We start from the raw sequence: 13,146 nt of genomic DNA on the forward strand, positions 1-13,146 counted from the left end.
GGTGCACCCCATTGCACAATACAAACAGCATCATCTGACTCTGACTATATGGAAAACAAAATCCTTACAAATGACACAGTGCAATCTAATCTTCAATCAGCCAGCCACAAACACGGATCCTAATCATTCAAAAAATGTCATTCTTGAAAATGGGACCAGGTAGGTCTATCCAGTGAAAGAAAATTAATACTGTATTGGAAACTGAGGCTTTATCACCACCTAGTGAGTATTTATAAAGTCTATGGTAGGACACACAGACATAATACACACAGACAGAGACAGACAATACTGAACATTGGGCGAACCTAGTCTCGGCTACCAGGCTTCTCTCGTGAAGGTGAGGAGAAAGCCTGTGACAGTGTCGAGGGCAAATCACATTGTGCGTTTGCTCAGTAATTGGGACACAAACACCACTATGCAAGCACTCCATGGGAGGTATTTCTAAACACACACTACACACTATGCATGACCTAATGTATCTATTAGGCCTACAAACCTTAGGACTCACTCTATACCTCAAAGCACACACAGAACAGCATAGCAGCCTAATAATATCACTCTGTATCACTGGGGCACTCTTGTTACTGGCAGACAAACAGGGATGGGCAAAAATGACAAAATACCATAAAGATCAATGTATCAAAATAAACGACAAAATACTTGTATTTTGAAATGTATTTAAAATACACATATTTTGTATTATAAAACACAGAACTACATTTGCAAGTAGCCCGAACACTAACAACATTCTCAGTAACTGTTCCTTGCTACGACGGTGATATGTGTTGTTTATCTACATTAGGTGAATGCACTGTCTATAAGTCACTCTGGACACTGGGTATTATTATTGGCCTTGTTTCATGTCTAGATGGGACACAGTTTAACCTAATTCTCCTAACCTGCTGCGTAAATTCTCCTAAAACTGGTACGAAAAGTCAATGTTGACAAAAATGGTATCCCTTCTAGACAAAACCTTGTTTCAGGGCTAAGCTCATTAGAATAATACTCAGCATGCTTTGCAATTGTCCATTTTTACATACACATTTATATTTAGTTAATTTAGCAGACGCTCTTATCAAACCAAAGTGTCATCACATTTCTGATACCAATGCAGGGTGAAAGGGGCCACAAAATGGTGAACCACTATAAAAACAAATGGTAAAGAAAAGTATTTGGTACTTTGAAAATACAAATTACAGCTCTTGACAATATCTTGTTACAAAATACATTGGCGTGTAGTTCAGCCCAGTGTAATAGAAATGACAAAATACTTAGAAGTAATTGAAATACATATTTCAAATACATGCAGCAGAAATACTACCCATCTCTGGAGACATGGCCTGTACTGTACAAATTTCTGACAGGGGGAGATTAATGCACTTGGCATGCAGATCCAATCAGCAAATATTTGCGCTAAAAATGAATGCGTTTTAATCTACGGCCACTTGGGACTTCAGGGAGGGCTGCTGACAGTGGTCGAGCGTGGGCTTGTGAGCGCCCTGGAATTTGGGATGGCCGTGGGGGGAAGAGATCTATATCAGAGGAAATCAAGGGCTGTCTGGACAGACGCCTTCTTGGCAGATGAACAAACCCCATTTCTCTTTTACCCAGAGGAGTTGACTGGAGACGGCCATTGTGGATGAGGTCACCGTCACCACCATGCGAATATTTGCGTGATGGATTGAGCCCCTGGTTTATTTGCATTGAATTATAATGGTGCACTTACGTTCAATTATTACTGGGCCAGGCGCCACTGATCTGAATACCATATTTAATACTGACCTTTATCACCTTTTCCCATGCCCTTCTGACTCCAAATGGAAATGTAGGACAAACTCAAATGTCAGGTGACCGGGCGCAGGCACATAGTAGATAAAAATACTAAGCTTACGATTATTGTGAATACTCTAAATAATTAAAGAACAACTGCACTAAAAAACTACTTCTCGCTTAGAAAACAGCCTATATGTGGCATTGATATGAGTCAGAAACATGTATTCTATTGTCAAAATGATCTACAATGTGTAAATAGGATCATAAAGTCAGTGTAGGATTATTTTATGATAAATGTTTTCTAAGCCACTGTTGTTAGTTTTAAAATATGGTGAATCAGTTGTTTGGAATTGGAATGATAGATTTTCTACCTGTCCCCTACTTTGTTATATTCTGATTGGTCAGATGTTTGTTACTTGTTGAAAAGAGAACAGGGCATTGGGCAGTTCAGGCTGTAAGCAAGGTGCCAGGTTTCTGGTTCTAGAAGCACAGTTGACTGCTCCTACAGTCTTTTTTCGGTATTGCAGTTTAACTGACACCCGGCCCAGAAAGACAATTTCCATAGACGACACATAGAGAAGTTCCTAATAAGACACTTTAGTCATCACATTTGTGCACTAAACATCCACTGAATTATTTAAATTGTCACTGAAAACGATTTTTTTTTCATTACCCGCAGCCGAAGACATTAACATTTTATATTCATCCAATGTCTGCTATTTTTTTTATACCTCAGTGGCTGTAACAATGGTCAGTTGATGATTAAATCTACAAAAGAGTAATCAGTCTCCATCCTATTTGTATCCACATAGGGAGTCATCCATCCACCACTGAAAGAACCCACAAACTACATCAGTCTCATCCAAAACTGAGTTTTGTGAGACTTGTGTTCCTGACTGTGCACAATGCACATGAAGGCTGGGTTTTTTCAAACCCACCCACATGCCACAGTTGGCAGCACATAAGTAATCATCAATTCGGAGTGCAACTGCATGCGATCCAATCGTAATGCCTGTGGTAAATTTGGGTTGACTTTGGACATCCCAATGGGACTAGTTAGAGACCATCGGTAAATTACACAATGTACATGGGACAATATGTTAAAAAATTCCAATAGCAAATTTCAATGACTTAAAAATCTCAAACCAACTGTAAATTGTAGAAATTCATATACAAATATTAAAAGCATTTAATAGAAAGACTAAAAGGTGTGCAACATGAACATATTGTCCATTTACATTGTGCAATTTATTGACGGTCCCTAACAAGCCCCGGAGACAGGCTATCCAAAGGGAAACCAATTTTGCCATAGGTGCACACCAGCCAGCTGAAGTTAATTGGTGAAATAATTTGGCTAACTCTTCCCACCTGCGAACACACACAAGCGACACCCACATCAAACCACACCCCAAAACCAACTCAAGTTTGAATTCAGTCATGGCCGCTAGCAAGTCAGTTCTTTTTTTACAATGACGGCCTACCCCGGCTAACCCCTCCCCTAACCCAGACGACGCTGGGCCAATTGTGCGCCGCCCCATGGGACTCCCGATCACGGCCAGTTGTGATACAGCCTGGGATCAAACCAGGGTCTGTAGTGATGCCTCAAACACTGATCTGCAGTGCTGTAGACCACTGCGCCTCTCTGGAGCCATGCAGAAATTCTCCAATAAAAATAAATGTTCTACCACACCATGTTATTATTTGGAAGCCTATTTGATTCTGAGTTCGGACATATAATGTTTGTATGTGAAAACTATTTCTAAGATGCATACTTTCAATTTTTCCAAACTAACCCTAACCCTTTTCCTAAACTTAACCTAATTCTCCTAACCTGCTGCATAAGTTCTCAGAAGTCAAATGTCAAGGTTTCAGTACTGGCCTCTGGCTATCTATTCCAGCAAGATAATGCATAGGCCTATATTTTAACATTTGTACTATAACTTAGTTCCTCTGGCTAGAGGTCTGGACTTAAAATGGCACAGTTCTTAGGATGGATTTGAAACAATGTTTCAGTCTAGCACTAGACTGCAGCTTTCCAAAACAAAGAGCATCCACATGACACTCACTACGAGCTCTATAACTATCCTACCAGGGATTTACAGGCTTTACATTACTGGCTATGTAGTCATTTCAGCTGGTATTTGTGGGTGTCAGTTGGCCAGTATAGCCAACGAGAGACTAATTATACTCCAAAATGTCTCTATTCTTCCTTTTATCCAAGATCCTCTTGTGTTCTTCACTGACTGTTCTCAACATTATTGTTTTAGGTGGAGTGTTAGTGGTCCACTGTGTATTCTAGGAGAATGTGTGGTCAGCGTGGGTTTGAGTGTGACCCGATACTGACCAGAGGGCCCACTGGCTAGGGCTCCTGTGCTGCGCACATTGATAATGACAGTGCTTCCATCTCCTGGTTAAAGTAACTAACTGCTGTGACAGTTTGGCTAACACTGAGGACAAAATAAAAGCTCCGGTCTCTATCAGTAGGTCACATTTATTTTGTTGGTTTGGATCCCCAATAGCTTTAGCAGAAGCAGCAGCTACTCTGCCCAGGTTCCACAAAAAAACACAAAACATGACAAGTAGCAAAACACTGATAGACTGATAGACAAGGATAGACACACACATTTTAAATACAACTATATACACACAACATACAACAACAAAAATAATACAAACAATGCAACTAAAAAATAGTGTGTGTTAGAGTGTGTCTGTGTGTGCGTATGCGTGTGTCTGTCCCCTCACAGTCCCTGCCGTTCCCGAGAGATGTTGTTTAATCCGTTTTTTAAAGGTGATTTTGTTGTTTGCTTGAGTAATTGGAGATGGAAGGGAGATCCATGCGATCATGGTGCTGTATAATACTGTGCGTTGCCGTGAATTCATTTTGGACTTGGGGACTGTGAAGAGACCCCTGTTGTTATGTCTTGTGGGGTATGTATGGTTGTCTGAGCTGAATGTTATTTGATTATGCAGGCAATCAGGAATTTTCATCACAGTAATATTTCTCATAAAAACTAGAAGAGAAGCAGTTAATCTCTCATCAACCCTTCTGTTTTGAGCCAGCTGCAGCTTTGCTAGGTCTTTCTTTGCTGCACTTGACCATATTACCGGACAGTAATCAAGATGGTACAAGACCAGAGCCTGGACAACTAGTACAGTTGATTTTTGTGTCAAAAACGCAGAACATATTTTTATAAGAGACATAACCCTCCCCATCCTCACAACAACTTTGTCAGTATGACTTGATCATGATAAGTGACCATCCAATGTTATACCTAGGAGTTTAGCTTCCTCAACTTGCTCAATGCTCCACAACTCCAGGTGAGTTTTAGGTCTTAGAGAATGTTTTGAACCAAATAGGGAGTGAAAGGGCTCGGGTCATGGGTTGATGGCCACAGACAGACCTCGTGGGAACACCTGGCCTAGCAAAACTTCATCCTGGGCTGGGAAATGAGAGCATGTTTACATTCTAGGGACCTTGTGATAGGGATGACAGTGAAAACATGACTTTGAGCATCAGTAAACAACACCAACTGGATCTCTTCCCATACCATCTCACCTCACACCCCTCATCAAGCCCTACTGAGCTGCTCCGTGTATCTCCTGGTCTCCTTCCCTCAGACCTCATCTCTCCGTTAGCTAGCAGACCCAGAGGACGTGTGGACACAGCAGCCCAATGGAGCAGACAGTGGTGCTGATCACAGGATGCTCCTCGGGGATAGGCCTCAGTCTGGCCGTCCGGCTGGCCTCGGATCCAGCGAAAATGTACAAAGGTAAGCAGTGACTGACTTGCAAGGACATCACTGTACAGAAAGCGTTTATTTTATTCAGTGCCATAAGATCATGCAATAAACAGTATGGGTACAATACGTGGCGTGTTTGTTGCATGAGGGATTTGAAGCAGTAAGCTCTCTCTGGTTATTATGCTGTTTACTACATGGCATCCACATATTAGAAAATATGTTTATGGTTTATCTGCATCACAATGTAATTACAGAAAATTCTAGTTTTGGAAACTATGGTGACAACATAATGTCAATGTCAAGCTCTGTATTTCATCCGTTTTGTTTCGTACATGTTTAATGGTAAATCTCTGATGGGGAAATCTCTGATGTCCTTGACCACTGATATCAACTCTGTTTAGTCTATGCCACCATGAGGAATCTTGCCAAGAAGGAGCGTCTGCTGGACTGTGTGAAAGGCCTGCACAAGGACACCCTGGACATCCTCCAGATGGACATCACTGACCAGCAGTCCATTCTGGATGCCAGGGACAGGGTCAGGGAGAAGAGGGTGAACATTCTGGGTATGACCAGAGTCATGACTTACAGCAATAGTGTTATATCGGGTGTGTGTGTGTGGTTGTGTGTGCGGAACAGAAGAACAGATGTCCTTCACATTTTTACATCAACGACAATTTCTTTACATGTGTACAGCATACAGGATGTCATGTGCTCTGGCTTTCTGTTTGTCTGTGGTATTCATGTTGGCAGTGTGTAATGCTGGTGTGGGGTTGATGGGGCCGCTGGAGGCCCAGTCCCTGGCCACCATGAGACGGATCCTGGAGGTCAACCTCCTGGGCACCATCAGCACCATCCAGGCCTTCCTACCAGGGATGAAGGCCCAGGGCCATGGACGCGTCCTGGTCACTGGCAGCATCGGTGGGCTACAGGGTGAGAGAGAGAGAGCAGGGCTGGGGTGACAGGGCTGGGAATGGGATGAAATTACCCTTAGACACTGCTCTGAGGTCAGATTTGGGGGTTTGTTTAGTATTTATTGCCATGATAATCACATATCTGTGATTATTGTATTGTAGGACTCCCCTTTAATGAGGTGTACTGTGCCAGTAAGTTTGCAGTAGAGGGCGCCTGTGAGAGTCTGGCCATTCTCCTGCAGCACTTCAACATCCAGTGAGTCCAGACAGTCATCAGCTCATGTATCCCTTTGTCAGTGTTTCATTTTGGATGTGCACTGTATCTGTGTTGGTACTGATTGACTCCATCCACCGTCGTGCAGTGTGAGTCTTATTGAGTGCGGCCCTGTCAACACGGATTTCCTGGACAACCTGCAGAGGGCAGAGCCAGGGGACTCTTCGCTGCAGCAGGTCGATGCCCACACACGCAGCCTCTATGACACGTACCTGCAACACTGTGGGATGGTGTTCCAGAACGCAGCTCAGGACACAGAGGATATTGTGAAGGTACAGGTACTGCTTACTTGACATCTATTAGTTATTTAGCTGATCTGATAAAGGTGCTCCTACCTGTCTCCAGAGCATACTGCATGTACATACATATGTATATGATACTAGATATTTATACATTTTCTATGGAAGTGTAAGTAGTACTGATGAGTAGATTTAATAGCTGGACCCCTCTCAATATAGGTATTTCTGGATGCCATCCAGTCATCGAACCCTGCATTCAGATACTACACCAACAATGCCCTCATTCCGCTCAGCAGCCCTAAGATCTCAGCGCTGGACGGGTCCCAGTACATCAGAAATATGAGCAAGATCATCTTCTCAACCAATGGGAAAGGGGAACAAAAATAGCCATCAAACTATAGAATGTAATATAACCCTTTACTTTATACATACAGTACCAGGCAACATTTTTAGAACACCTATCCATTCAAGGGTTTTTCTTTATTTTTACTATTTTGTACATTGTATAATTATAGTGAAGACATCAAAACTATGAAATAACACATATGGAATCATGTAGTAACCAAAAAGGTCTTAAACAAATCAAAATATATTTTATATTTGAGATTCTTCAAAGTAGCCACCCTTTGCCTTGATGACAGCTTTGCACACTCTTGGCATTCTCTCAACCAGCTTCATGAGGAATGTTTATCCAACAGTCTTGAAGGTGTTCCCACATATGCTGAGCACTTGTTGGCTGCTTTTCCTTCACTTTGCAGTCCATCTCATCCCAAACCATCTCAATTAAGGTGAGATCGGGTGATTGTGGAGGCCAGGTCATTTGATGCAGCACTCCATCATTCAACTTGGTCAAATAGCCCTTACACAGCCTGGAGGTGTGTTTTGGGTCATAGTTCTGTTGAAAAATAAATGATAATCCCACTAAGCACAAACCAGATGGGATAGTGTATCGTTGCAGAATGCTGTGGTAGCCATGCTGGTTAAGTGTGCTTTGCATTCTAAATAAATCACTGACAGTGTCACCAGCAAAGCACCCCCACACCATCACACCTCCTCCTCCATGCTTCACGGTGGGAATTACACATGCAGAGATCATCCGTTCACCTACTCTGTGTCTCACAAAGACACAGAGGTTGGAACCAAAAATCGCACATTTGGACTCATCAGACCAAAGGACAGATTTCCACCAGTCTAATGTCCATTGCTCATGTTTCTTGGCCCAAGCAAGTCTCTTCTTATTATTGATGTCCTTTAGCAGGGATTTTTTTGCAGCAATTTGACAATGATGGCCTGATTCCTTGTGAGAGCCAGTTTCATAATAGTGCTTGATGGTTTTTGCGATTGCACTTGAAGAAACTTTCAAAGTTCTTGAAATGTTCCACATTAACTGACCTTCATGTCTTAAAGTAATGATGGATTGTTGTTTCATTTTGCTTATTTGAGCTGTTCTTGCCATAATATGGACTTGGTCTTTTACCAAATAGGGCTATCTTCTGTATACCATCCCTACCTTGTCACAACACAACTGATTGGCTCAAACGCAATAAGAAGGAAAGAAATTCAACAAATTAACTTTTAACAAGGCACAGCTGTTATTTGAAGTGCATTCCAGGTGACTACTCCATGAAGCTGGTTGAGAGAATGCCAAGAGCGTGCAAAGCTGTCATCAAGGCAAAGGGTGCGTATTTGAAGAAGCTCAAATATAAAATATATTTTGATTTGTTTAACACTTTTTTTGGTTACTACATGACTCCATATGTGTTATTTCATAGTGTTGATGTCTTCACTAGTATTCTACAATGTAGAAAATAGTAAAAATAAAGAAAAACCCTTGAATGAGTAGGTGTGTCCAAACTTTTGCCTGTACATATGTTATACACATGATTTGCATTGGGAGCCACACACAAGCACATCATTTCAGCAAACAACATGGTTGGCCAAAATCATCTTCTTTACACACAATGTTCAACCACCAACTTCCAGGTGGAGGCTTTGCAATTATGTCACAAGTTTTGATACATTTGAGGAGTTTATTTCTAAAACTCTATATCCGCCAATGTTTTTCATCAGAAATGATTGCTAATGGGTACCTTCATGTGTGTCCAAGATGTTACTGTTCTTAGATTTTAGTGTATGTGTATGAAAATGCGTATGTTTTTGCAAAACTCTATATATCCATTGTTTAGCATGGAATGAAATGATTGTATCCTGTATATTTGACTGTGATGTGTGGTTGTCTCACCTAGCCATCTTAAGATGAATGTACTTTTACTGTAAGTTGCTCTGGGTAAGAGCATCTGCTAAATTATTCAAATGTAAAATATGTAGCTCTCATATTATTGTATTGAATGCTTCTTAAAATATATTTTTTAAATGTTGATGTATCATTCGTACAGTTCTTTATTAAAAATGTAGTTATTGTTACATTTGACTGTGTAAAACCTAACAGTACTACTCCTTTATCTGAGAGTGAGGTGAATTTGTCTCTCAGGGATTCTTGAAAGAAGACAATATCAACTTTTCTTTGACAAGTATTTTTCTTAATATTAACAACATTTGAAATATAACTGTTTATAAACCAAAGTATCGGCTACCACACAATGTAAAGGAACAACCTAACTAAAACCTTTTTCATAAAATGCACCTAACTGGATTTATCTCAACTTAGTCAGACACCATAAAATGCATTTCATTTGTATATTTATTGTCCAACAAGCGTTTAAGGGCCTTGATTGTTTCATTCTAAAATTTGATTATTCAAATATGTAATACAAATCTCCAAATCTATTTTTGTTCTGTTTTATAAGGCTAATTGTTTTAGCATTTTGGCACGTTTTTTCTAAATTCAGAACATAAAACAAGATTTATAAAGAATGTCTAGCACAGAAAGTACTGTACTTCAATAGTTGACATATATTGCAGGACAATGAATATATATTTTTCAGAATATTTACAAAAAAAAATTGGAGTTGACAAGTCACTGACAGAGTTGACAACAGAAACTCCGAAACAGACATATTCTTGTCTTTAAAAATATAAGTTGAATACAATACAAACATTTGTAAAATATAGTAAATAATGTATTTAACAATCCACAACAAATATATAACCATTCTACCATTTCAGCACTCTGACAGAGTTGATGTTCGACAAAAAATCTGACATTTTACGGAGTTATGGCTTCTTTTCTTCGTCATTCAAATGTTATACAAAATACCAATTTTGTTTTTTCTCAGTTACTTTATGACTCTAAAGCCTACGTATTTCAACCAAAATTCATATTCTATCTTAATATATAATGGAGATGGAGTTGACAGGTTATGGTTGTGACCATGGTGATATCAATATTGTTTGTTTAAATCTATCAAAACTAGAGAACCTTTCAGATCATGGGTGGTCTTGTCACACTACAGTTAATCAGGAGATGAAGAAGGGAATACCATGGTAAAGCTGACTCTGTTAAAATCGGATTAATTTAGGATTTTAGACAAATCTGACGGAGTTGACCAAAACTCTGGACACATTTTGTAGGAATCACAGTTTTTAGAGAAATATTCCTTAAAGGCAGAGATGGCTATTGCAAGAAACGACATGTGATACTTTTCAGTTAACTTCTTATGGCTGGGGGACAGTATTGAGTAGCTTGGATGAATAAGGTGCCCAGAGTAAACTGCCTGCTACTCAGGCCCAGAAGCTACGTTATGCATATTATTAGTTGATTTGGATAGAAAACACTCTGACGTTTCTAAAACTGTTTGAATGATGTCTGTGAGTATAACAGAACTCATATGGCAAGCAAAAACCTGAGAAAAAATCCAACCAGGAAGTGGGAAATCTGAGGTTTGTAGGTTTTCAAGTCTTTGCCTATCCAATATACAGTGTCAAATTTGGTCCGATTGCACTTCCTAAGGCTTCCATTAGATGTCAACAGTCTTTAGAACCTTGTTACAGGCTTCTACTGTGAAGGGGGAGAGAATAAGAGCTGTTTGAGTCAGGTGTCTGGCAGAATACCATGAGCTCAGTCAGGCGCGCGCCCGTGAGAGTTAGCTGCGTTCCTTTTCCTTTCTAAAGACAAAGGAATTGTCCGGTTGGAATATTATTGAAGATTTATGTTAAAAACATCCTAAAGATTGATTCTATACATCGTTTGACATGTTTCTACGAACTGTAATATAACTTTTTTGACTTTTCGTCTGGACTAAGTGCCTGCGCCTCTTGAATTTGGATTTGTGAACTAAACGTGCGAACATAAAAGTGGTATTTGGACATAAATGACGGACTTTATCGAACAAAACAAACATTTATTGTGGAACTGCGATTCCTGGGAGTGCATTCCGATGAAGATCATCAAAGGTAAGTGAATATTTATATTGCTATTTCGGACTTCTATTGACTCCACAACATGACGGGTATCTTTATGGCTTGTTTTGGTCTCTGAGCGCTGTACTCAGATTATTGCATGGTGTGCTTTTTCCGTAAAGCTTTTTTGAAATCTGACACAGCGGTTGCATGAAGGAGAAGTATATCTTTAATTCCATGTATAACACTTGTATTTTCATCAACATTTATGATGAGTATTTCTGTAAATTCATGTGGCTCTCTGCAAAACATTACTGAACATAACGCACCAATGTAAACTGACATTTTTGGATATAAATATGAACTTTATCGAACAAAACATACATGTATTGTGTAACATGAAGTCCTATGAGTGTCATCTGATGAAGATCATCAAAGGTTAGTAATTTATTTTATCTCTATTTCTGCTTTTTGTGACTCCTCTCTTTGGCTGGAAAAATGGCTGTGTTTTTCTGTGACTTGGTGCTGACCTAACATAATCGCATGGTGTGCTTTCGTAGTAAAGCCTTTTTAAAATCGGACACTGTGGTGGGATTAACAACAAGTGGTGTATAATACTTGTATGTTTGAGGAATTTTAATTATGAGATTTCTGTTGTTTGAATTTGGTGCCCTGCACTTTCACTGGCTGGTGGAGTTTTGGTGGAGTTTGAAATTGTGATCTTATGTGCATTTCCGGCCAGAGAGCCGACATGGAAATTAATACAATTTAAAATGTTTGGAAAATTACAAAAACACATATTTTCCCCAATAGAATTCCACTAAATGTAATTTTTAAGATCAAATATTGAAACAAAATTCCCCTTTTCAACTTTAAAAATTAAGTTTTTGTCCCGACTTTCAAGAATCCCTGCTCTCTGAACTGAAATTATTAGATTAGATTTTAAACAAATTCATGTCTGTCATTGAGCAACCCAATGACATGATTAGATAGTGAAAAAATCCCACCAATCTGTTTTATAATTTCTTTAAACAATAAAAGCTAATTTACCAACATTTCTGAAAATGGATATATAGCGTTTTGGAATTAAACTCTTCATTTGTTTTTCTTGTTGTTTTTTTAACTTCCGAATCCATGATTAGATGTTTAAATTAAAATATATATATAATAATATTTTGCACTTATACTGTATTTGTGTTTGGGTTCATATAATTTATTATGGTGCACATTGCTGGTACTTTTCCCTCCCACAAGCCTCTGTTGCTGACTGGTGTTTCATGGGTGTGATACAATTCTCAAGGGCATGGCAGGGATATGAAACTGTCATGGGTATTATTCCACCCAACAATTTACTTCTTGGGTCACTATCTCACAAACGTGTGTGTGCCCGTATGCCTGTGTGTGCCCTCCATGTGTGCCCCCATGTGTGTGTGTGTTAAGTTCAACCAGCCCTACTCAAGCTGTGACAGACTACACCCCCAGTCGCCTGCCAGGCCTTGACTCAAGGACTCAGATCAGATTATCAGGCCCTGTCTGTCTGGCACTCGTCAAAACATACCAACATTTCGCTTGCAGAATATTCCCTTTGAGCATAATTTTTCTATTCATGATTATCATGGGGAAGAGTGAGATGTCAGGCAGATGTCAGGGAGAGCTTTCATTCCAAGACAAAGATTGGTTTGACAAGCAAGGCATTTATCATGTTCTGTCTGTATGTAGAGGGTGCATACTGGCGGCAGAGAAGTCAGGCGCAGGGGAGCAAAATCTGATTTACAACGGCGCAGTTTAATAAATAAACCACTGTAAACAGAACAATAAATGAATGGGTAAACTAAACCTGTTTACACACCTGCATAACGTGCACAAGCACTACAATAAACAATTCCGGACAAGGACATGGGGGGAAC

General features: G+C 39.8%; 1 protein-coding gene across 1 annotated transcript; it reads left to right on the forward strand.

Moving 5' to 3' along the window:
* The first annotated feature begins 5,146 nt into the window (after window positions 1-5,146).
* LOC112225834 (estradiol 17-beta-dehydrogenase 1-like) lies at window positions 5,147-7,424 on the forward strand. The gene is made up of 6 exons (XM_024389934.2): window positions 5,147-5,546; window positions 5,918-6,079; window positions 6,267-6,446; window positions 6,590-6,683; window positions 6,790-6,973; window positions 7,160-7,424. The coding sequence occupies exons 1-6, from the start codon at window positions 5,450-5,452 to the stop codon at window positions 7,325-7,327; spliced, it is 885 nt and encodes a 294-aa protein (XP_024245702.1). The 5' UTR covers window positions 5,147-5,449; the 3' UTR covers window positions 7,328-7,424.
* Window positions 7,425-13,146: the final 5,722 nt, after the last annotated feature.

The sequence above is a fragment of the Oncorhynchus tshawytscha genome, linkage group LG27, assembly GCF_018296145.1.
Source record: "Oncorhynchus tshawytscha isolate Ot180627B linkage group LG27, Otsh_v2.0, whole genome shotgun sequence".
Lineage (NCBI taxonomy): Eukaryota > Metazoa > Chordata > Actinopteri > Salmoniformes > Salmonidae > Oncorhynchus > Oncorhynchus tshawytscha.